The 23959-nt window shown below is 35.5% G+C and overlaps 4 protein-coding genes across 4 annotated transcripts; 2 read left to right on the top strand and 2 right to left on the bottom strand.

The window, feature by feature from the left end:
• Positions 1-3981: 3981 nt before the first annotated feature.
• On the top strand, positions 3982-5580 carry LOC133777747 (uncharacterized). The gene is made up of 3 exons (XM_062217487.1): positions 3982-4183; positions 4317-4520; positions 4634-5580. The coding sequence occupies exons 1-3, from the start codon at positions 3982-3984 to the stop codon at positions 5578-5580; spliced, it is 1353 nt and encodes a 450-aa protein (XP_062073471.1).
• An 8022-nt stretch (positions 5581-13602) lies between these two features.
• LOC133777757 (uncharacterized) lies at positions 13603-15806 on the bottom strand. Its single transcript, XM_062217493.1, has 2 exons — positions 14661-15806; positions 13603-14544 (listed from the first exon to the last, which is right to left on the bottom strand). Exons 1-2 carry the CDS (start codon positions 15771-15773, stop codon positions 13603-13605), a joined length of 2055 nt encoding a protein of 684 aa, XP_062073477.1. The 5' UTR covers positions 15774-15806.
• Positions 15807-18979: 3173 nt separating this feature from the next.
• On the bottom strand, positions 18980-21093 carry LOC133834172 (uncharacterized). The gene is made up of 3 exons (XM_062263686.1): positions 20945-21093; positions 20068-20298; positions 18980-19319 (listed from the first exon to the last, which is right to left on the bottom strand). The coding sequence occupies exons 2-3, from the start codon at positions 20283-20285 to the stop codon at positions 19232-19234; spliced, it is 306 nt and encodes a 101-aa protein (XP_062119670.1). The 5' UTR covers positions 20286-20298; positions 20945-21093; the 3' UTR covers positions 18980-19231.
• A 154-nt stretch (positions 21094-21247) lies between these two features.
• Positions 21248-23941, top strand: LOC133834171 (double-stranded RNA-binding protein 1-like). The gene is made up of 3 exons (XM_062263685.1): positions 21248-21639; positions 22038-22309; positions 22937-23941. Exons 1-3 carry the CDS (start codon positions 21612-21614, stop codon positions 23699-23701), a joined length of 1065 nt encoding a protein of 354 aa, XP_062119669.1. The 5' UTR covers positions 21248-21611; the 3' UTR covers positions 23702-23941.
• The last annotated feature ends 18 nt before the right edge of the window (positions 23942-23959 follow it).

Below are 23959 nucleotides of genomic sequence, written 5' to 3' on the forward strand. Positions count from 1 at the left end.
ATTGAGGCAACCTCACCTTGGACAACATTGAGGCAACCCCCTTTAGCATCTCCCAAACATGTCCGATCGAACATTGTATAGACTTTCCTTATGAAAGTCTAAGTCTCCATTCTCTTGCATGAGACTCCTCCTCCTTAGCTATTTACCTTGGACACGTTCGAGCCAACACTTAGAAAACCTTGGGAGGCTTGCCTCCTACACACCCTTGGGGTCTCCTAGGACCACACCCTCCTTGGGGTCTCCTAGGACCATTCCCCTTAACTCTCCTAGAATGCACCTTCCTATTTTTTGGGTATAACAACATGATTTATCGGTTTGGTCATAACAGGTTTGAGCTCGGGGCTCGGGGTGAGTCTCGAGGTGATATTAAAGGTTATAGCGTTACCGGGGATTTTAGGGTAACGGGTTATGAATTGTTGATGTTTGAGGATATTGAGATTAGCGGGAATTGGGAAGCGTTTATTATAATTAATGGGTTTAGTAGAATGTACCAATTTTGCCCTTGAGTTGGTTTAAGAGGCTTTGGGTGGCATAAGGGCATTTTGGTCATTTTAGTGAGGATTTATATAAGGTTTAGTGGCTGAAGGCTGTAGAAAAAATAGAGTAAAAAACAGAGTTTGCCTCTACCATTCCCGTACATCCTCCTTGCTTCATCTTCTTCATTGCTTCTTTGAGGGTTTTGAGTTCTTGGTGGAGATTCAAGCTAGGGAAACTTAAGGGCTGGATTGGAGACTTGTTTTAGCTTGTGTGGGAGGTTTAAAGCTAGTTTCAAGGTGAGTTTTGGCTATATAACACAGCTGGTACTCTATTTTCGTTTTAGTTTTTAATTCATGGTTTTTGATGTGGGAAGTGTGAATCAAAGGGGTTTTTTGTGTTGTTTTGATTGGGGTTTGATGAGGGTGAGCTATGGGTGTTATTTGGGGGTTTAATTGAGTGTTTGGGGGAGTTTTGGAGTTGGTTCGAAGGGTTAGTTCCAAGGGATAACGCAGGGGCGGTTTGCTGGTGCGTTGCTGGTTTTAGGCTGAAAAGGCATAATGAGCCGCGGCCTGTCTATGGCGTGCCGCGGCCTGAGATGGCTGGAAATGTGAAAATGGCCCTGTCAGGAGGGTGAGCCGCGGCATGGCTCTGGTGAGCCGCGGCCCATCAGGGCAGATTTAGCCAAAAGCATGTTTTTAGCTTGGGGATTCAAACCATAGGCCTCGGGGTTGGACCTAGTACCCGGTTGGGTAGTATTTGATGTCTCGGGGGCTGGGATTTGGTTTGGGAACCCTTGGTTATCATTTTTATTGATGAATCCTATATTTTGGTTATGACCAGGTGACCGTCGAGGAATTTAAAGGTTGATCGTTCTCAGGGGTCGTTCATATTATAATACTCACTCGAACCAGAGGTAAGAAAACAGTGTAAGAGTATAGTTGCACCCTGTACAGGTATATGGCATGTGTGATTTGATATTTGAGGCATGCTGGTTGATATATGTGGACATGGATTGCATATTAAGTGCTCGTGAACGCTGATTACCTGCTTGAGACACTGACTAGTCAGGGACCGACTCTAAAGTCGAGAATCATGCATTGAATGGTTCTATAGCATTAATGCCTGACCGACCCTAAGGGTCGAGAAACTTACAAGCGCTTGCCTGGTCTACGACCAGATGATTATAGCCAAGGTATATGACCCCGGTGACCGTTTGTCACAAGGCTAAGGGATGTTGTCCATAGTTTCGACTCTAGAGTCGTGAGGAAGGTTATGTTGGTGACTAATCACCTTGCACCTGTCCTAAACAAACTTATAAATGAAACACTTATCGATTAAGCCCTGGTGACCCTATCGTCACATGGCTAGAGGGAGCGATGCTCACTATTGTGACTTTTGGCTATTATCACCTATTTGTTGGACTGATAGTCCTGAAGGAATAACTATGATTATTGTTGATATTATATCATGCTATATTGTGTTTTCTTGCTGGGCCTTGGCTTATGGGTGCTATGTGATGCAGGTAAAGGGAAGGAAAAGCTTGGCCAACCCTGAGTGGAGAGCTTGGGCGATGTGATGTACATACAGGGCCGCTTGACCGCCACGGTCAAGGAGTTCTCAGAGGGACTAGGGGTTTACCCTATTTTTGCCGCTTAGGCCGGCGGAGTTTGTATATTTGGAACTGTAGCAACTCTTTTGTAACTTGAACTACTTGTAAACATTTTTAAAAGGCTCATGAGCAGTTTATTTACTTAATGAAATGTACCCTTTCCTTTTTATCGGTTTTTCACCTTAACCTGTTAATGGTACCTAGATCACGTTTTTAACCAAAGGACTCGGGTAGCGGGTCAAATTTCTGGTTCACCGTTCACCGTAACCGTTCTGGGGTAACCAGGGCGTTACATGCAGCTCCGCTGACTTGGGTGCCAAAGAAATCAGCAGATGGCAAGCTGACAGAGGGGAAGAAGCAAGTGGTGAAAGCGGATGGTTTTCAAAAAGTTGTTAAAGGGAAAAAAGGTGCAAGCATCAGTGGGCAATATCACAGAGGTGCATAATTCTTTTGAGATGCTGGATTCTAGGTTTGAATTGGATCAAGAACAGAGACCGAATATTGATGAGGGGGGAGATCCCTCTACCTCTAATGGTTAGAATCCTATGTTGGAATGTAAGAGGGATTAACAACCATCAAAAGCATACTGAGATCAAGCACTTGATCAATTCCAAGAAGATTGGTTTAGTTAGTCTCTTAGAAACAAAGGTGAAGAATAAAAATATGGGAGTTCTTTACAATAGCTTATTTTCTAGTTGGTGCTTTTCGAATAATAATTCTTGGGTAGATAAAGGGAGAATAATACTAGTTTGGAATCATTGTTTATACTATTGATATCAGGGTATGTACTAGCCAATTAATTCATTGTATGGCTCAATCTCCGCACTTGAACGAGAGGTTTTATATTACCTTTGTCTATGGATTCAATGATGAAGCGGGAAGGGAAATTTTATGGCAAGAGCTTACGGGATTGGCCAGTAACATTGATGAGGCTTGGATGATTTTGGGGGACTTTAATGAGATTCTTTACTCTGATGAAAGAGTAGGGAAAAAGACTACTCAGAAGCCATCCAAAAGATTTAGAGATTGTTTGTTGCATTGCAGATGGAAGAGCTTAAGTATTCAGGTTGTTTTTATACTTGGAACAACAAGCAGCAGACAAAGACAGAGTTTGTTACAAAATTGATAGAGCCGTGGTGAACCCGAAATGGGCAGATGCTTTTCCAAATTCTGAGGTGGTTTTTCTCCAAGAAGGTGCTTTTGATCATAGCCCGGTCCTTGTCTCTTTTTACCAAGATTCGTGCAAAGGGCATAAGCCTTTTCGGTACTACAGAATGTGGAGGGATGCAAAAAAATTTGGTGCGCTTGTAAAAGCTAGTTGGGAAGAGGCTATTTCAAGTACAGCTATGTATAAAGTTGTCAAGAAGCTAAAGAGATTAAAGAGAGTGCTCCTGGATATTAACAGGGAAGGCTTCAATGATATCCAAGTAGCTGAGTTAAAAGCAAAACAGATCATGCTTGTTTGTCAGGAGGCTTTGCAACAGGAACCTCATAATGGTTTTCTCAGTGATAAGGAAAAGGAGGCTCGAGGTAATTATATTCAATTAAGCAAAGCTTGTAGTATGTTTTTAGCTCAAAAAGCTAAGACAAACTGGGCTCATCTTGGAGATGAAAACACTGCATTTTTTCATGCATCTTTGAAGGCAAGACAGGCTCATTACAGAATAAATTCAATTAAGAATGGGAAAGGGATTTGGATAGATAATTCAGAAGATGTCAAAGCTACTTTTTTAGATTATTATCATGAACTTTTGGGTACTACTATGACTAATAGGCTAGCAGTTATTACAGCTATAGTGGAGAGGGGATTGTTGCTTTCATCTCATCATATTTGAATCCTTCAAGCTTATTTTTCTCAGCAAGAGGTCAAAAGGATTTTCTTTGCAATTCTGGGGATGAAGGCGCCAAGGCCGGATGGATATGGTAGCTTCTTTTTTCAGGATAACTGGGACTTAGTTGGCTCAGAAGTTTGTGATGCAGTTCTCTCCTTTTTAAGAACTGGAAGTCTCTTAAAAGAATTAAATGCTACGACGATTACGCTTATTCCAAAACCTAAATGCCCAAATAATGTGAGTGATTTCAGACCTATAGCTTGCTGTAATGTTATATAAGGCAGCCACGAAGTTAATTTGTTCAAGATTGAGGAAGATTCTGTCTGATTTAATAGCTGAGAACCAGAGGGGTTTTGTTCATGGGTGATATATAGCTCATAACATCATGGTTTGTCAAGATTTGGGGCGTCATTATGGAAGGAAAAGTAGTAAACCGAGCTGTATGATAAAGATTGATTTGAGAAAAGCGTATGACACGGTGGAGTGGGATTTTATTGAAGAAATGTTAATTGCTTTTAAGCTCCCCCAGGAATTTACTCACCTCATCATGACTTGCATCAGAACGCCGAAGTTCTCTTTGATGATTAATGGAGCAATGCATGGTTTTTTGCATCCAAGAGGGGTTTGAGACAAGGTGATCTGATGTCACCGTTGTTGTTCATGCTAGGCATGGAATATCTGTCTCAAATAATGGCTAAGGTTGGCAAATTGGCAGGATATAAGTTTCATGATAGGTGTGCTCAATTGAGATTGAATCATTTGTGCTTTGTAGATGATCTTCTCCTTTTCTGTCATGGAGATTTTGTGTCAATCTTGTTAATGCTAAGGGGGCTCAAATTGTTCTCTAAAACTTATGGCCTTCTCCCTAGTGTAACAAAATTAGCTATCTATTGTAGTGGCATGCCAGAAGAGGAAGTGAGAAGAGTGCTCGCTATTTCGGGATTCAGGAGATGCAATTTACCATTCAAATACCTGGGTATTCCGATTTGCTCAAAAAGAATGAGTTCTGCTGATTATGGAAACATTATTGATAACATGGTTCAGAGGATTCGTATGTGGAGTTCGAGGAATCTTTCTTATATGGGACGAGTAACTCTTATAAACTCAGTTTTGATCCCAATTCATTCTTATTGGGCTCAAATCATGATTTTGCCTAAAATTTTGTTAAGGAAGGTGGAATCAATTTGTCAAGCTTTCCTTTGGAAAGGGATGGCTGAAGGCTTGGGTCCGAGTCAAGTAGCAGGGGAGAATGCTTGTCTGCCTAAATCGGCTGGAGGTTTAGGATTTCGCAATATGATTGACTGGAATATAGCAGCTATGGGGAAATATGTTTGGGCGATTGCTGCTAAAAAGGATAATCTTTGGGTTAGGTGGATACATAGTGTCTACTTGTCTAATGGGAATTGGTGGAATTACACAACCCCTCCTAATTGCAGCTGGTATTGGAAAAGGATAGTAGTAGTCAAGGACATCATAAAAACTAAGATTGATTTGAGCACTTTCATCGCTGAAGGATATAGCATCCAACAACGGTATGCATTCCTTTATCCAATTACTGATCGAGTGCAATGGAACAATTATGTTTGGGGAAGACTCAATATTCCCAAACATAGATTCATTTTTTGGTTGGCAATGAAGAAAAAACTTCGCACCCGAGTTTAGATTAGTAAATATGATGCATCTATTGATCGCTCTTGCCTGCTGTGTGGAGATCAAGATGAGGATGAGCAGCACTTATTTTTTGCTTGCCCCTATAGCCGAAGTTGCCTTGCTCGACTGAAAACCTGGTTGAGTTGGAGAACTCGGGCAGAGGATCTTGGCAGATTACTGCTTTGGATAGATAAAGCAAAACAAATTAGCAAGGTGAGGAAACAAATCATTATTGCTGTTCTGGCAGACCTTATTTACCACATTTGATTAGTAATGCTTTTTGGAATCACAAAGTCTGGTGTATTAATCATACTGTACAGACAATGTAAAATGAGGTTAAATTTTGAATGTTTCATGTAATGCCAAGGAAGGCAAAGAATGTAGATAGAGATTGGTTTGAGTATATATGTAGTGTCATACAGGGGAGAATTTAGTTCAGGGGTAGTTGGTTTTGTAAGAATTAGTTGATGTATTTGAGTTTTGCTAGCAATACAAAGTTTCTTATTCACAAAAAAAAAAAGGATTAATATTTAGAATAAAAAATTATAAAGAGTCAAAACTATGATATATATGACAATTTTTTTATAGGGGCTTCACTTTAAACCCTACCGATGGGGCTTTCAGTGTTTCTCGACCCGTGAACAGTTTTCAGCGCGATTTTTTTTATGACTGTGTATATTGTAGCTATTTAGTGTATCCTGCAAATTTTCAAAAAATTCTGAATAGTTTACAATACCGAAAACTAGGTTCAAACATGTTTTTCACGCGCATAAAAAAAATTAGTCACGTGTGAATTTGTATAACAGCCAAAAGAAACTTAGGCGAAGAAGGAGAATATAACAGCCTCCAATTCATATCCAACATATATTAGTCTTGGATTGGAGAATTGGAATATTAGACGGTGGTGAATTTGTATATAAATATAAAGAGAGGATGACTTTCCTTGCAACTAACAGCTTGACTTCATTTTCCAAATAATACAGAGAGGAAGACTACATTAACCACTAACCAGTTGACTTGACTATCATTTATTTTTATATATATACACACCAGGGCCCCTAATATATAGCAGGGCCGTCCCCTGATTTGATAGATAGTATTAATTTAATGAAATTATATTTATGTGTCTTTGTGAGGGCCAACTCAACACTTTATGAGGCTTTAGGCCAAAGTCAAAATTGAGGACTAATGAAAAAATTATTATTTTCAATATTTTTAAAATTATAGAAATAAATATAAATTATTATTTTCAATTCTATGTGTCAAGTTTATTTATTTCAAAATATATACTTCCTTTCACTCTAGTAGTTTTGGCTATTGAGCATGATACGTTTGACTAGCTAGTCTTTAGAATATTACTCATTTTCTAATGATAAGGTCAGTTTTGGTGGCATCTGTAAATGTCGTGAATGATACCTCAGTCAAGAACAGAATTAAAATAAGACAATGCATTGATTAGATGACAAGTTGAAATACTTAAGTAATGAACTGAATTAGATTAATGAAATCAAATGAGAATACAACAGAACACCAAAATTACGAGGTTCGAACAGAATAATGAATCACATCATCTGTCTACTCCTCGGTCAGAACAGCCCCAATGGCTTAGAATCTTTACTGAGCTAATCAAAAGAGAATTACAATCAATTTGGACAAGAGTACTCGGACTCACACTCAAAGAAGCTTTGCTTCTGGTTACAGTTGATCTCACTTGTGACAATGGTGAGCAGACACACACCACGTCAATACAACCCTCCTTCTCACTCTTTCTTTTGCTTTCAATTCACTCAAAATGATTCTCACTCTAAACTGGTACATAGATTACATAATGAGCTAGCTATATATATAGTTTTACACAAAGGGTACAAGGTACTAACTGTCATAACAGACAGTTAGTTTATTATGTTAGCTTTAAGTGTGAACCTCATTTAGTGACCAATCATAACAATCATCCACCTTGGTCAACCATCCACCTTGGTCATAGAATGAGGTTTAGGCCATATGAAATGGGACTGAACTGGTCTTGCCTTCTGATCAGCAATTGAGAATGTTTAGCAAGTTTAGATAAAGCCAAACTTACATATTTGGTCATCATGTCGGCTGGGTTCTCCTTTGCTCCAATCTTTTTGACACACACTTCCTTCCTAGCAATAACTTCTCTGATGAAATGTAGTTTGATATCTATATGTTTCGATCTTTCATGAAACATTGGGTTTCTCATTAAGTGCAAAGCACTTTGGTTGTCACAATGTACAGTAACATCATCTGATTTGAAACCCAACTCCTTGGTGAATCCTTTGAGCCAGATTGCTTCTTTTATGGCTTTTGTAACAGCCATATATTCTGCCTCTGTTGATGACAGAGCAACCACCTTTTGAAGATTGGATTTCCAGCTACATTTCCCTATCTACATTTATAGATTGATTTTTTAGAGTTCTTGTAAATATTTATTCCTTTTTTTTTCTCTTTTCAAATTTATTATTTTTTATTATTTTAATTAATAAAAATGTTTAAAAATATAATAATTAATGTAAAGAAAAAATAAAAAAAATTGATATTTGACGTAATATAATTATTTTTTTTAGCTAAATTATAGATAATTTTTTCCTAATTTATAATTACCTATCACTAATTATATCTAATCATTTTATAATATTGTACCCATATAATATAGACATATCTAGTTTATAACTTATGCATACAAACTTATAAAAATCAGTTGATTAATATTTAATAAGAATATTATATTAGTGTGAGACTACAAATTTAACCTGAAGACATTTTTTCCCTTTTTTATTTAACATGTAGCCATTTGTTTTTTATTTAAACTAGTCTAGTGAGATATGGGCATAACGGCAATCTCTGGCAATCTCCTTTTAAAAAGAAATGGGCTACTGAATTATGTTTTTTTTTTCTTAAATAAAAAAAATAAAAACTCGATGTGTGTGAATTTTATATTATATATATACATATATATATATATATATAAAAATAAAAATAAAAAAGATAGAATTGGTTCCACGGGTGTGGTGCGAAGATGTTGGATTATTAGGTCAATAACAAGTTTTTATTAGAGCACTCTCATTAAATGCTTCTAAATTCTAATAGATAATTATTCAAATATTTGAAGAAACAAGTTAAAACATCTCAATCAAATGTAAATTGATTATTTATTTTAAAGATTCTCTAAAAATTTATTTTAGAGCTCCTTAAAAAAAATCAATTGATATTTTATTACTTTTACTTTTGTTTTTTTCCTTTAAATAATTTTTAATTAATATTTAGTGTCTTTTTTTTATTTAAATGAATATATAATATTTAAATAATATAAAAAAAAATATAGAGAAATTAATGTATGAAGTGATGTAAAATAAAAAAAGTAGGATTTTTGTGATGTCTTTAGAAAGATAGAGTAAAGAAGCTAGCAGGTCCAGCCCTAGGCACAGGCAGACCAGATCTATGTCTAGGGCCTCCACACAGACTCCAAATTTTTTTAAAATTTCATTTGTTTTTACATATACAAAGGCCTCCAAAATTTTAAAAAATATCATTTTATATATAAATTTTTTAAAAATAACACATTTTGTGTAAGGTCACACTGAGGGTCGGCCCTAGAAGCTAGTGTGAGTGCTCTTATACTTTACTTGGAGTCCTTGTCTGATAGCTTCCTTCATTGTATTTCCACTCAAATCGTAGTAAATTCTTTGTATCCTAACGGTCATGCTGGAACTACATATTCAAGTATTTGTTTACTAAAGCATAACCATTTTCGTATAGGGAGTCCGGAGGGCAATTTAAATCTTTGCTCTTTAGAAGAAAAATGTAATATCTCCAAAGTCCTGAGCATATTCAAAGGGCCTCAGATCTAACTCATTAGTGTGACCAATAGTCCAAGCTTAATGATAGAGTAATAATAATAATAATGTTCAAAAATCAAACAGTACAGAAAACTCAACAGAAAATATAACAGCCTCCAATTCATTTCCAACATATTATTTTTGTTGGATTCGAGAATATTTTGGTTGGAAATATTAAACGACCGTGGATTTAAAATAATAAAAACTTTACTTCAAGTGATAACAAATAATGCATATTGAAAATTCTCATCTTTATTCCCACTCAAGGCATATATATATATACATAGTAATTTTTTTGTAACATTCCAATTTTATTTTCTACTTTTCCTCTTTCAAAGAAAAGTAATACTCTTCACAATTATTCTCATCCTTATTCTCACTCAAGGCATATATATATATTTAGTAATTCTTTTGTAACCAACACACACCAAACAATTATTGAATCTTCAATGTACTTTTATTATTCCCACATTTAGATGTATTACGTACTATTCCTTAATTCCATTTTTATTCCTAATTGCATTCAAAATTCATTCCTAATAAATTTTTCCAATTTACCTAAATTATAGAACGTAACATGGTTCATGAATATGTAATTAGTTACAAATTAACCGTGATAATTAAAAGTATAAAATGTAGCATTGCATTTTTTTTCTTTCACTAAAAATGCTTAAATTTTAAAAGCATTTGGTAGTACATATCTACTGTGTAACAATTAATATTCGGTCTATTAAAAGTATCACACTATTTTATTTCAATTATTTTTTTAATTATATAAAAAAGTGCATCAAAATAATATAATATTTAATTGAATGCGTTTAGTTTCCCAATTATATTATGCTTCTCATTTTGAGTAATTAAACAGCGGACCTGAATTACTAGAATATATGGTAATTACTCTATAAGCCAATTAGCTTGATTTTAGAAAGTGATATTTGCACCAAAAATATCCAATGTTTATAAATATCCATTTTTTTTACAGAAAAAGTAGCAAAGTTATTAAAATGTACCATTTAAATAATCAAACTCTTGTAGTTATAAGTGTCACAGGTTGACATTTTAGCACCTTAACTACTCTAAGCCAAAGTCAGTCTTCAACCATTCGGATAACAAAATTCTTTTTGTTTCTATCTTGACATACATAACAATTGTATTAACAACACCAGATATTAGTTTAAACAACTTAATCAGTATTCCACATTTAATTAAGTTGTTTAATTCTAATCACTTAATAAACCTAAAATACGGAATTTCATATTTCATGTTTTATTTCAATGTCAGGTGTTTAAGAAAAGGGCATTTTGCATGCTTCGACTTTAGTTTATTACTTTTGTATTTCTATTCTTCAATTAAATATATTAATATGGGTTTATACATTTTTGGACTCTGTGTTTTGTATCATTATCTGTTTGGACCCTGTGTTTTGACAAATTACTTTTTGGACCCTATATTTTGAAAAATGGTTAAAATAGAACCCTAAACTCAATTTTGATGAAAAAAATTTGAATATAACAACACAGTTTTTAAGCAGAATGATTTTATTTTTGTTCTGAATTATTATTTGGTAAATTATTTGTGATTTTAGTTGAAAACACATTGATCAAAATCGGGTTTATGGTTCTATTTTAACTATTTTACAAAACATAGGGTCCAAAAAATAATTTATCAAAACACAGGATCCAAATAAGTAATGAGACAAAACACAGAGTCTAAAATAATATAAACCCTATTAATATATATGTTTTGTTCTTCACTCTTATATTGTTCTTCACTAATAACTTTTGACTAAGACTAACACACTTCCTTTTTTTCTTTGATTTTTCTTATGTGGTTAATTTCCTTTGTCTCTCTCTCTCTCATTTCTCAACAGTTTCTTTATTTTCTTTTTCTTTTTCTTTTTCTTTTTCTTTTTGGTCCAGTGCTAGCCACTTTCCTTGCTTGACATGGAAAGTGGTCCATCTTACTAATGTGATTTTGTCCATATAAACTCTATCTAATCTATTATTTTGTCAAACCTGTAATGCTAAAAAACAAAAAAAATTACTACTGTTGAGACTAGCTTAAATGGTTGAGTGAGATATGTGTATAATAATGGCAATCTCAGAACTCCATTACTACTGTTAATGTCGAAGATTATGTCGTGATGTGTGTGATCATTAATTACCATTACGAACTATATAACTTATTTACACAATATAATATATAGTTGGAAAATTAATTAGGCCCTGGATTTATCTATCTATTAATTATAAATAAGCGTGAATAATTAGGCCAAAGTCATAATTGAGGACTAATGATAAAATTATTATTTTCAATATTTTTAAAATTATAGAAATATAAATAAATAAGAGAAAATGAATTATACAACAAATACAGCATATCAATTCTATGTGTCAAGTTTATTTATTTCAAAAGATATACTTCATTTCACTCTAGTAGTTTTGGCTATTGAACATAATACGTTTGACTAGCTAGTCTTTAGAATATTACTCATTTTCTAATGATAAGGTCAATTTTGGTGTCATCCGTAAAGATTGTAAACTCCCTTCTATCATATGAACCACCTTAGACAAGGACGGACGATTGGATGGCCTAGCTTGAATACACCATAAGCTCACAATAATCATTTTTCTTGCCATTATCTCAATCACCTATTCTCTACTGTGATAATTTGAGTACACTGCATCTTGCCTCGAATCCATTCTTGCACGCTCGCACAAAACATATCGAGCTTGATTATCATTTTCTCCGTGAACGTGTTCTGCATCAGACCTTACAGCTTCAACAGACACCCTCAACAGATTAGTTAGCTGATTGCCTAACCAAACCCCTTGTTACTCATCGGTTTCAAGTAGGGGTGATCATAAAACTGCCCACACCGCACCGCAATTTGCGGTTTAGAACCCTTCGTGATGCGGTTGCGGTTTGTATTTTTGCCAAACTGCGCGATGCGGTGTGGTTTGCGGTTTTAAATTTTATAAATGCGATTCAAATCACACCGCACCGCATCATTATATATATTAATTTTTTTATATTATTTTTTTCAATTTTACTACATTTAAAGTTAATGCATAAATATTTATATAGTATAATATAATATACACAATATCTAGAAAGAAATATAATGTTTCATAGGATGCTAACACATATTCTACTTCAATCTAAATATATTCCTCCTTAATTAAAATAATATTTACTTTTATATTACATTTTTTATTTGTTATTAGTTTGTTATATTTTTATTGTTTTGCTTAAAGTTTATTAGATTGTTGTACATTTAATTTTTTTGTTAAACACTCTATGTTTACGAGATTTATTATGAATCTTTCTTAATTATAATATTTAATTGTTAAATTATTTGGCGATAGGTATAAACTGCCAAAACCGCACCGCACCACACCGCATTTTTGCGGTGCGGTTTATGCGGTTTGAGGTCTATGCGGGGCGGGTTGCGGTTTGGAAAATTATTCAAACTGCATATGCGGTGCGGTCCAAAAAATTAAAGAAAAACTGCATCAACCGTACCACGAACACCCCTAGTTTTAGGAGCTTCAAAACAAACTTACTGTGCTACCTCGCCCACTGAGTTTGAGGGGAGATGCTAAACCAGATGATTAGCTTGTATTAATTCCATTAAGTTTGTGCTTTGCTTCTTTTATTATGCTGAGTATTGCTCTTTTATATGTGACTATATATTAGCTCATTTGTACCCTCTTTTCTAATTCAAGGAATACGAATTACACTTTTTTCATTCCTTCAGCTTTTGCTTTTAATTGTCAGTACAAGTATATAATAAGGATCAATTAACTCCGTTACTTTGTTTGTCATGCCAAGATTAGAGCATATGTGAGCAACTCCATTTCTAGTGTTATCTCATTCAACTTTTTCTTATTCATTTTCTATTTGATAATATTCCGAGCTATATGCCACCAACACTTACACACTCTCGTTAATATCTTCCCTCGTTTCTTTTAGTTTCTTCAGTTTTTCTATCAAATTGCTATTCTTTATTTTGATTGCTGCGTAAAGTAACGAAAATTGAAATTAACAGCATAAATAAATAAAAAATAGATCAAGAAAAGAGTAACAGTCAACAAACACATTTTATTTTTGTTATAATATTGGTTACATAATAAAGACAATGCAAAGACGTTATTAATTTAAGAGAAAACAGCAGCTAGTCTAAAAGTTCATCGAAACTAATTATTTCATCCACCTTCTTGCCCTTGGATCCCAAAGCACGAGTCAAAGAGCCTTTAATTTCATCCAAGCTCTCAGCCATCTGTTCTTTGAACCACTGGTGCTTCTTTTTGCATTTGTCCAACTCAGCTTCTAATTCTTCGATCCTGGACTCCAACTTTTGACTGATGTCTTTTTCATATCTGATTGCTTCAAAACAGAGAAAAGGCCGCATGATTCTCTTTCTAAACTTCTGAAGGTCAGCATCAAGATCAAAGGATGTAACTCCTTTAATGGTGCTTAGATAGAAATACCAATCTTTAATATCATCCTTAGTGACGTCCTCAATCTTAGTTTTGCACATTCCATCACACACTATACAAAACAATGTGGCAAACACGCTCTTCCTTGCAGGTGTCGAGCTTAAGACTCTGCTACCAAATAGATCTGATTCTTCATACTTGTGAAGCAGAGTTTTTAAGATGGGCACCAGCGTAATTGGTACCTTATAACCTTCAACATCTACAACCTTTTGTCTCAAGTACTTGTCATCAAATTTCAAGTTGTTTAAAGCATTATTAAATATAAGCTCCCTCCAAAAGTTTTCGAACTCTGCTTCATCAAAACGAGAAACGCGATGGATTTTATAAATATCTTCAATAGAAAGCAAATCGTGGTCAAACAAGGGAGAATTCTCTCTATGAAGAAATTTGTAATATTCTTCCAAACTATACTTCTCATCCAGATCAATGTCAAAAGAAAGGCGATGATTTAACATGTTGTTGTCTTCGTCTGTTAGGCTGTGAATTAGATCGTTAAGGGTTCCTTCATTAATTCCCCCCAACAATATCTCTTCCTCCGAGATAAATTGAGACCACCTGCTCTCTCCCAAGGCCATCACCTTCACACCCTTCATATTCCCATTTATGACCTTCATAATCTGATTTTTTAAATGATAAAACCAAACATATATATATAAAAATAATTATTTGAAAATAAATACTCTTTTAATTAAAAGGTAATTATACAATGACTTATAAAAATAAATATGCTTACCTCCAACAGTAGGCAATGAATATGTGCAGCGTACTTGCATTCTTTACAATAATATATGCGGAAGTATGGATTTCTTTCTTCTTCACATATGTCGCAATAATATTCATCACCGCAATCATCATCTTCGGCTGGGTAATCCTCGACAAGAATCAAAGGATGTATGTGGTATTTAAAGCTAACGGTGAATGGTAATGGACCGCATAAAAAATGGAAGTTAAAATCACATTCTATGCAACGAAACAAGAAGGATTTGGTACGATTCACTTCGTCGGGAATAGGATGATCAGTCCAATGTGTATACGATTTTTTGCAAGCATGACAACTACCTTCATAGAACGATTTCTCCACAAAATAAAGTAAGTGATCATGACTTTGACATCTCACTGCTGTCTTAGGAACAACACACTCCGTGCACAAATTAAAGTCACACTCATTGTGACATCTGAAAATCAGCCTACAATCTTTCTTACAACATAAATTGCAAGATCGAGGCTTACTAAACTGAAGTGTGAGAGGATGATGTGAATGAAAAGGATGTTGATCAATTTTCAATTGAGAATTTGTGCAAGAATGGTGAAGAAAATTATGACAAGAGAGGCAAGAATAGGCTGAACCTGTCCAGTGTGATTGACACGCGAAACATTTAGCTTGGGCTTTTGAATCATCATGCTTAACCAATGGCATCGGATGTTGATGGCAGAAATATTGAGCATTGTTGTCGTTGCTGCCGATTAAGGTGGGTATGGGAATGAGAGCGCACGTGATATGCATGTGGAGAGAGCAGTGATTGCATATGTAAGCCAGAGTTTCTTGGGTTTGGAAGGAATTCTCACAGTAATAGCAGGTAACAGTGTCATGTGATGATGATGTTCGTTGAAGCATTAGAGGACTATGGTCAGGATGCAACGCATGATCAACGTATTGGGGCAGCTCAGCACATTTTTTGTGAAGGAAATATCTACACCATTGGATGCACCTGTAGCATATTTGGCTATGGTCAATTACAAGTTGACATAGTTCGCAGTTGATTTTTAAATCTTCGTACACATATTGCATAACATCAAGTTGTTTCAAAAGATGGCGGTGACTGAAATGTTGAATTGTATTTGACATTATTTCTCTCTCAATATTGGTTTAGATATTGTGTTTCTGCCTCCTATATAACAAGACATATTAAGAAGAAACTTTGGATCATTTGGGTTGCTTATAACAGCTAGAAAAATTCGTATATTCTTCTGATTAAGTAGCACGATTGGGATAAATTCTTACCTCATTCAATTAAAATTCTCTACTTTTCCTCTTTCAAAGAAAAGTATTACTTCACAACTGTTCTCATCATTATTCTCCCAACTTATAGCTACCAAGGCATACTAATTAATTCTTTTGTAACATTCCATTTTTATTTTCCACTTTTCCTCTTTCAAAGAAAAGCAATACTCTTCACAATTATTCTCATCTTTATTCCCACTCAAGGCATATAAATATATATATATATATAGTAATTCTTTTGTAACCAACACACACCAAACAATTCTTGAATCTTAAATGTAATTAGTTACAAATTAATCGTGATAATTTAAAGTATGAAATTTAGCAGTGTATTTTTTTGTTTTCTTTCACTAAAAATGCTTAAATTTTAAAAACATTTGGTAGTACATACCTACTGTGTAACAATTAATGTTCGGTCTATTAAAAGTATCACACTACTTTATTTTAATTATTCTTTTAATTATATAAAAAAGTGCATCAAAATAATATAATATTTAATTGAATGTGTTTAGTTTCCCAATTATATTATGGTAAAAGTAGTTAACTTATGCTTCTCATTTTGAGTAATTAAACAATGGGCCTGAATTACGAGAATATATCATAACTACTCTATAAGCCAATTAGCTTGATTTTAAAAATGGATATTTGCGCTAAAAATACTCAATGTTTATAAATATCTATTTTTTTTTACGAAAAAAGTAGCAAAGTTATTAAAATATATTATTTAAATACTCAAACTTTTGTAGTTATAGGTGTCACAGGCTGACATTTTGACAGCAGAAATGCTCGTGCGGCACCTTGACTCCTCTAAGCCAAAGTCAAGTCTTCCAACCATTCGGATAACAAAATTCTTTCTGTTTCTGTATTGACATTCATAACAATTGTGTTAACAACACTGAATATCGATTTAAACAACATAATGAGTATTCCGCATTTAATTAAGTTGTTTAATTTTAATCACTTGATAAACTTAAAATCCGGAATTTCATTGTTCATGATTTATTTCAATGTCAGGTGTTTCAAATTGCAATGTATTCAAGAACCAATTACATGATTATGCTCAAAATCTAGGAGTACCAACTCCTGTGTATGAGACTACGCAAGAAGGTCCCTCCCACGACGCCTAGGGCGGCCGAGCATTCAGCGACTGAAGTTGCTCTCCGGGAGTAGGCTAAATCTGGTGGTGGTGGTGGTGGTGATGCCAACAAATGCATAATCTCTCAACCAATAGTGAGTCTTTCAATTTTTTATAAGCAAAGAATTTTGTTAATAGAGTATTGATGTAATAATTTTGTGTGGTTTTACCAACATGAAACTGGATTATGCAAAGATGAACTATTCTAGGCCTATATATCAACATCATGAGAAGGGTGAAGGCCTTTTATTCATGTTCCGTTGAGATTGGAGGGATTCAATATATTGGTTCTGCATCAAAAACGAAAAGAGAGGCTGAGATAAACGCTGCCAACTCTGCACTTTTAGCTATCAACTCATCAAGTAGTGCTACTAAATTAAGATGATATTATTGGTGATGAAAACGCCACTCACTTGACTGTGATTCCCAGCAAGAAACGAAGCATTGAGTCAACTAATAGTGCTGAGAAGTCACTGAGCTCTCCAAAGCCAAAGAAGAAGAAAAATTCTCAGGGAAACCGAATATGATACCAAAACTGTGATGAAATCCCAAGAAGAGATCAATCATGTACTGAATGAAAATGAAGCCTCCATTTCTAGGCTTCTGGCAGAACACAAACTTAGATATTATTAAGAGTAGAGCAGTTGCATTTATCTTAAATTCTTCTTTGTTGATCATTTAACTTTTTGTTTAATCCCTTTTGAACAGTTTGTTTGTAAAATATATACCTTGTTTCACCACTACAAAACACTATTTTTCTGTCATCTATTTGTATTGGTTGAAGATGTTGACCGATGCTTAAAATTTCTGTATTTTTGACCATGTAGAATCGGTTAGTAACCAACACTATAGGGCTTACAAAATGGTTGCTTCTTAACCAAACCAGCAAGAGGTTGGCATGGGAAAAAAAGTTGGTGAAAACTGAGAGATACACAATGAGCATTGGCAGATGTTAAAGCAAACAAGGAAATCGTGATGAAAGATATTATAGTCGATAATCTCATCAAAAACATTAATTACAAAATGAGAACAATCGAACAAGTACATATATATAGCATATAAACATATATAATAAGGGTACTCGTAGTGAAATAGTTATAACTGTGGCGAAGAAGCAGAGTGATGTGCAAAAGGGAGGGGTCAATAGAAAGTATGAATGCACCATATATGCATGATTGACCCAACTGCATGCCTAGAAAAATTTGAACCAACGAACACACCATCCAATCCAAAATATGGGTGAAAACCTAAGAGTCGGTAAGCACCTAAACACAGATGCAGTAGTTCCTCGTCGAAAACCATAATGTTGATCTGATTCTTACTCAGTCCTATACATATTTCCTCCCTATATGCTTACTGTGATCATGTAAACCAGCCTAAAAGGTAGGTCGATTCCTGAGCCTGATGTCTCGCATTCTCTTGTTTGTCAACCTCAAACCTTAACAAATTAAATGTCCAGACATGGATAGATATGCACTTCCCCTTTGTGGAACAGACAGATTGCTCAACCCACCTGCTCTACCAAACATGATCATCTTCAGCTTCTTAAGGGACCACATCTTGGATACATATCTACTGGGTGTGATGACAAAGCCAGATGTACCAGCCCCTTCCTCTCTTACTCAGCCTCTCAGTGAACCAGCCATCTACCTCTTGGCTCTCCCACTCACTCTCCATCCCTCTCAAATTTAGGACTCAGCCAACTCTGGGATATCTCAAGTAAATTATCAAAGCTTAATAACTTCATACCAATTCTATATGTGTTTGTGCTTAAGCTGAAACTTGATCGATATTTCTAATTTATTACCTCGCCTCTCTCACTGATACACAGAGCCAAAGAGGATCAAGATGTGTATTGAATCATATTAATATAAGTTATGCTTGAACAACAGTTCAAAGATATGAGTAATCTATATCGGCTAAAGGGCTTGATAATAAATACGTGCGAACTTGAATTCTTACCTTACAGAAATCCCTTAGAAATTACATATTGCACTAATTTTTCACTACAGTCGGGGAAAACATGTGGTAAGATAAGATTCAAATAGAAACGTCAAAATTCTTATGTTATTGCATCAAAATAAAATTCTTAAATGCTCCTTTTAGCAGTCTTTCATTCAAAAGACTAGTTGAGAAACAATTTTATCAGAACATCAAGATCTTACTTCTATTTACGTTTAGAAGCACGCTTGCCTTGACCCTTTTTAGGTGGTCCCTTTCCTCGACGTTTCAACATTTCAAGTCTTGATAAGCGCCTGGCAAATACAAAATACAGAACGTTGAAGAGTTAGGGGAAGCTAGTAGTAGCATTCGTTATCTCCAAATTATGAAACTTTAGCAAGACTGTCATTAAAATGAGAGAAACGCAAGAATATATCTAATCATGATTTAAACAGAGATCTAAAACTCACAAAATCAGAAATTCACAAAGCCAATTTGCTAGAATAAATCACACAAGTTTTTATGGAGAAAGATAAAAGCATGCAATGAGTTTTTGAGGAGATGACCTTTTTTACCATAAGATTCAAGGACATCACAGTTTTGGATATCAACGACAAATAGGCAATTGAGTACATGACATCAAATAATCAAATGTCAAAACCCCTATCGACTTTTTGAGCGCCAAGCTCAAATGTCTAGCTGGGTGAGTGAGTATGGTGGTCTGGAGTTAAGCTCTTATAAATGGATATTATCGGGAAGAAATTCCTGGATATCAGTACAACTTTCCAACAGTTTCTCTATTCCATTGTGTTTCCTGTGTGCTTTGTCTGTGACTAGAGCAGGTTATTCCTATCACATAACTATTTTCTTTTTCATCTTTTGAGTAAGTTACTGCTGTTAAAATTCATAAATTCAGTAATGCACCTTTGCTTTCCAAGTTGTATAACAAAAAGTAAACAATAACCATGCATCATATAGCTAGAACTACCTACAGATGCAAAGGCGTGTAAAAGAAAACAATAGTTGTGTATGAATCTACAAAGTGGACAGGAGAGAGCTTACTCTTGTTCTTTTCGAGCCATGATAAGAGGATCATCTTTTGTGATATCATGTGGATACCATTGAGAAACTTTCTCACCAATGAGCTTCTTGCGTAAGATCTTGTGGGAAGATCTCTGGCCAGTTGGGTTAATAACATGCCCAAATATCCTTGCCCTTGCTTCAGTTACTCCAACGGTAACTACAGTAGCCAAAATGCCCTTCAAACCACTAGCGGCCATTCTCTCATAACCTCTAAATTCCAGAATAAAAACAGACAAACTCAGTTTCTAAGAGCATCAACTTGTTGTTCTACAACTAATGCTAAGGTAAATCACAGATTAATCATATATGAACTTAAAGTCTAACAATATCAATTAGTACTTGTTTGAAAAGATGAGACAAATAATAAGAAACATTAAGAAAAAGAAGTTTCATGAAGTTGAATCAGAAGTCAAAATGGTCTTTCACGTTGCCCCAATAACTCATGTCAAAATGGAAATTCTAAAGCTCCATGTGAATTTTTTTCCAGAAGACACCTGACCAAAGCAATACTCATATATATACAATAAAGTTAAAAGCTTTAAAAGGTGGTTCTTCTTCGTTTTCCACTACAACTGACCAAATTTCAGATTGAATGTCATTATGATAGTAACAAGGAAAACAAATTAAAATCAATGCAAACACAATTAGCACCATGAGAGGCTCAAATTCAATTCATCAATGTTATCTCCAGTTCTGCAAAAACTCAAATTTGCAAACCTAATAAAACCCTTCAGCACTTGCATTTTATCGTTTCACATTTCTGAGCAACCAAACAAAGAAACAACAACTGAAAAACATCAAGAGAAACTGAAGAGCGAGAAAAAAAAAAAGAAAAAGAAAAAGAGACCACACGAACCTGGCCTCTCCGACTGTCGGATTTCAGAGAAGACGGCGGCGACTGGCCACGAACTGGCGTAGAGAGAGAGCTGGAAAGAGTTGGGAGTGGAGGAGGGGTGGGCAGGGCTGGAGGCGAGTACGCAATTTTGAGGGTTCCCTTCGCTTAAGCCGAAAACTAAACTGGGTTCGGGTCGGGTCGGGTCGGTCACGTTCGGGTATTTTGCAACCCGTACCCGCTCGCCCGAATTGGATAGGAATAGTATACAAGGGTCCCTCCACTGTTCTCTGCCGCGTCTCACCTTTTTCATCCTCTTCAACTCTCTCTCTCTCTCTCTCTCGCTCTCGCTCTCTCTCAACTCAATCACGGCGACCAAATCCAGCAACCTCGCCCAGGCTCAGTTCACTTCCAACCTCTCTCGGCGCGAGAACAACCTCGCCTACTCCACGGCACGGCAGCATCCCCCTGGGCATTTATGAGTACGAACCAAGGACCCTCGCTCACCAATTATTACTTTAATTGGAGGAATTAGAGCAAATCAAAGGTGGGAAACATTGAGAGTGGTGAGCTGATCAGCCCCAGAATTATTCTAACATCAATGAAAGTGAAACAACTTCTTTGCATTGTCTTCTCACCTATACAATCCTGTTGAGACTTGTAGAGTGGTGCGTGCTTCCATAAGCTGACCATGTTAAGAGTTCCCAATCCTGTTCCTGGTATACTACTCTATTGTACTACCAATTATTGATATTCTGTATGTCTGTGATTTTACTTTTCATGTATTTGTGATGAGCATAAACACCTTGTTATTCCCTTTTGTATCTTTTTCTGAATTCTAGGTTTCTAATTAAGCAAAAAGTGCCCTTTTTCATAACATTTGTTTTGGGTTTAGTCTATGTGATATTGTTCTTACTGGGGTTCATCTAATTTAATTGGCTCTAAGAAAGGTGTGAGCTTTAGGTTGCATCTAGTTATATTACAGGGAATTTTATGTCTTTTTAAGTAAGAATTTTTTTAGCTTCACCTGAGTATAGCAGGTGATGTACATTCTTTTAAGTGTCAACTCTTTTAGATGCCAACCAAATTGGTTTTTCATGTTTTATTTCAATGTCAGGTGTTTCAAATTGCTATGTATTCAAGAGCCGATTGCAGGAGTATGCTCAAAAGGTGGGAGTAGGTACTCCTGTGTATGAGACTACGAAAGAAGGTCCCTCCCATGAGCCCTTTTTTAAGTCAACTGTGATTGTAAATGATGTCAGATATGATTCTTTGCCCGGGTTTTCCAACCGCAAGGCGGCCGAGCAGTCAGCTGCTGAAGTTGCTCTCAGGGAGTTAGCTAAATCTGGTGGGAGTGGTGATGTCAACCAATGCATTTCTCAACCAGTTGTAAGTTTTCTGTATTTTTAACCAAATTGGACCGAGAGCTGCATTTCGTCGCTAGTGTAGTTTTCTATCATTTTAATGATTTATTTATCATGTGGGATTGTGTAAGAATGAGTAATGAGTAGATTGAACTCACAGTTAATGAAAAGCAGACCATGTCTTTTCTTTAGTTTTCCAACTCCTTGCATGATTCTGTTTTGGGGTGTAGCAAAGAAATAGAACTGAGTTAACCCTGCACATGACCAATTATTGTAGATCTTGTTAGTGAGTCTTTTAGTTTTGAGAAAAGAGTTTTATTTTTGTGGGGTCAGAAACCTAGAGATTGAAGTTTATGGTGCCTGTTTTTTCAGTTTTTTTGTTTGTTACTGCCTTTAATGTTTCAGCTTCATGTGAAAGCTATAACAAATTTAGATCAGATAAGATGGCTGTATTTCTTCTCCTAAGGAAAAGAAGAAGAAAAAAGAAGCGTTTTTTACGTTTTATTTATTTGGTTTTCTTCTTTGCCAATATGATATTTGCGGAAACATTTATTTTTAGCCCTCGGGAGTGCATTCATGATTGTTGATTTGGAATTTTACTTTTGTTTTTTCTACTGATGTAATTTGTTGACTGTGTTGTGTGCTTTTCCAGCATGAAACTGGATTATGCAAAAATCTGCTGCAGGAGTACACACAAAAGATGAACTATGCTATCCCTTTATATCAATGTCAGAAAGATGAAGCCCCCGGCCGAGCAGCCCTATTTTCATGTTCCATTGAGATTGGGGGAATTCGATATATTGGTGCTTCGGCTAGAACGAAAAAAGAGGCTGAGATAAAAGCTGCCAGAACTGCACTTTTAGCTATCCAGTCAAGTGCTTCCGAGTCCTACAATAAACAAATTGAAAATGCTCAGTTGACTGTGCTTCCCTGCAAGAAACGAAGCATCGAGTCAAATGCCAAGGTTGAGGAGCCTCTGAGCTCTCCAAAGCCAAAGAAGGCACGGTTTAGGAAGAAAACATTTAAGAAAAAATTCTCCGGGAATCGGGCAAACCAAACTGAAGTTAATAATGCAGGAAAGTGCAATGTGGGAACTGATGATGCATTGGTAGTGGCTTCTGAACAATTGGGTACTGAAACTGTTTTGGTGAACCCCCAAGATGAGATGCACCAAATGCCTCAAAGTGAAACAGAAAAAGTTTCTGCTGGTGAAGGTGGTTCTTTGACCAATGTTGTTGAAAATGGGCAGTCAACAGTTTCAGATTCCAATCAAAGCAATAGTGGGACTCTTCCTCCAATCTCTTCTGAGGGGGCTTTAACTAATTCTACTGATGTGGCTAAAGTGGAGACTTCAAGTGCCGATACTAATGTTATTCAGTCGGAACAGAATTTCCAAGCTGATGACAAGCCCATGTAAGAATGCAGGGGCTCAGAGTATGGAATTTATTTTGCATTAAAGTATAGGGGGGATCTGAATTTTGATAGCTTAGTTAGCAGAGTGAGGTAGTTTCAAGTTGATTTATACGTAATTGATTAATCCATGTCTTTGTAAGAGAATGCCTTTGCATTGCTTACTTTATCTTTACTTGTGTTAAGCATATTTTATTGGAAGTTGAAACAAGAGGGAGAAAATGACTACTTTATAGTTTTGACTAAATCTTCTCTGTTCTTTACT

This window comes from Humulus lupulus, chromosome 5 (assembly GCF_963169125.1).
Source record: "Humulus lupulus chromosome 5, drHumLupu1.1, whole genome shotgun sequence".
Classification (NCBI taxonomy): domain Eukaryota; kingdom Viridiplantae; phylum Streptophyta; class Magnoliopsida; order Rosales; family Cannabaceae; genus Humulus; species Humulus lupulus.

Bases quoted from the DNA above. Each gene is read 5' to 3' on its own strand.
- LOC133777747 (XM_062217487.1), top strand. From the start codon at position 3,982: ATGAAGGCGCCAAGGCCGGATGGATATGGTAGCTTCTTTTTTCAGGAT. The intron at 4,184-4,316 runs GTAATGTTATAT...TGGTTTGTCAAG, and splicing joins TTTCAGACCTATAGCTTGCT to ATTTGGGGCGTCATTATGGA. The intron at 4,521-4,633 runs GTTTTTTGCATC...GCAAATTGGCAG, and splicing joins GATTAATGGAGCAATGCATG to GATATAAGTTTCATGATAGG.
- LOC133777757 (XM_062217493.1), bottom strand. From the start codon at position 15,773: ATGTCAAATACAATTCAACATTTCAGTCACCGCCATCTTTTGAAACAA. The intron at 14,545-14,660 runs GTAAGCATATTT...TTAAAAAATCAG, and splicing joins TTCATTGCCTACTGTTGGAG to ATTATGAAGGTCATAAATGG.
- LOC133834172 (XM_062263686.1), bottom strand. From the start codon at position 20,285: ATGGCCGCTAGTGGTTTGAAGGGCATTTTGGCTACTGTAGTTACCGTT. The intron at 19,320-20,067 runs GTAAGCTCTCTC...TGTATTTGCCAG, and splicing joins ATGGCTCGAAAAGAACAAGA to GCGCTTATCAAGACTTGAAA.
- LOC133834171 (XM_062263685.1), top strand. From the start codon at position 21,612: ATGTTAAGAGTTCCCAATCCTGTTCCTG. The intron at 21,640-22,037 runs GTATACTACTCT...TTTCAATGTCAG, and splicing joins AGTTCCCAATCCTGTTCCTG to GTGTTTCAAATTGCTATGTA. The intron at 22,310-22,936 runs GTAAGTTTTCTG...GTGCTTTTCCAG, and splicing joins AATGCATTTCTCAACCAGTT to CATGAAACTGGATTATGCAA.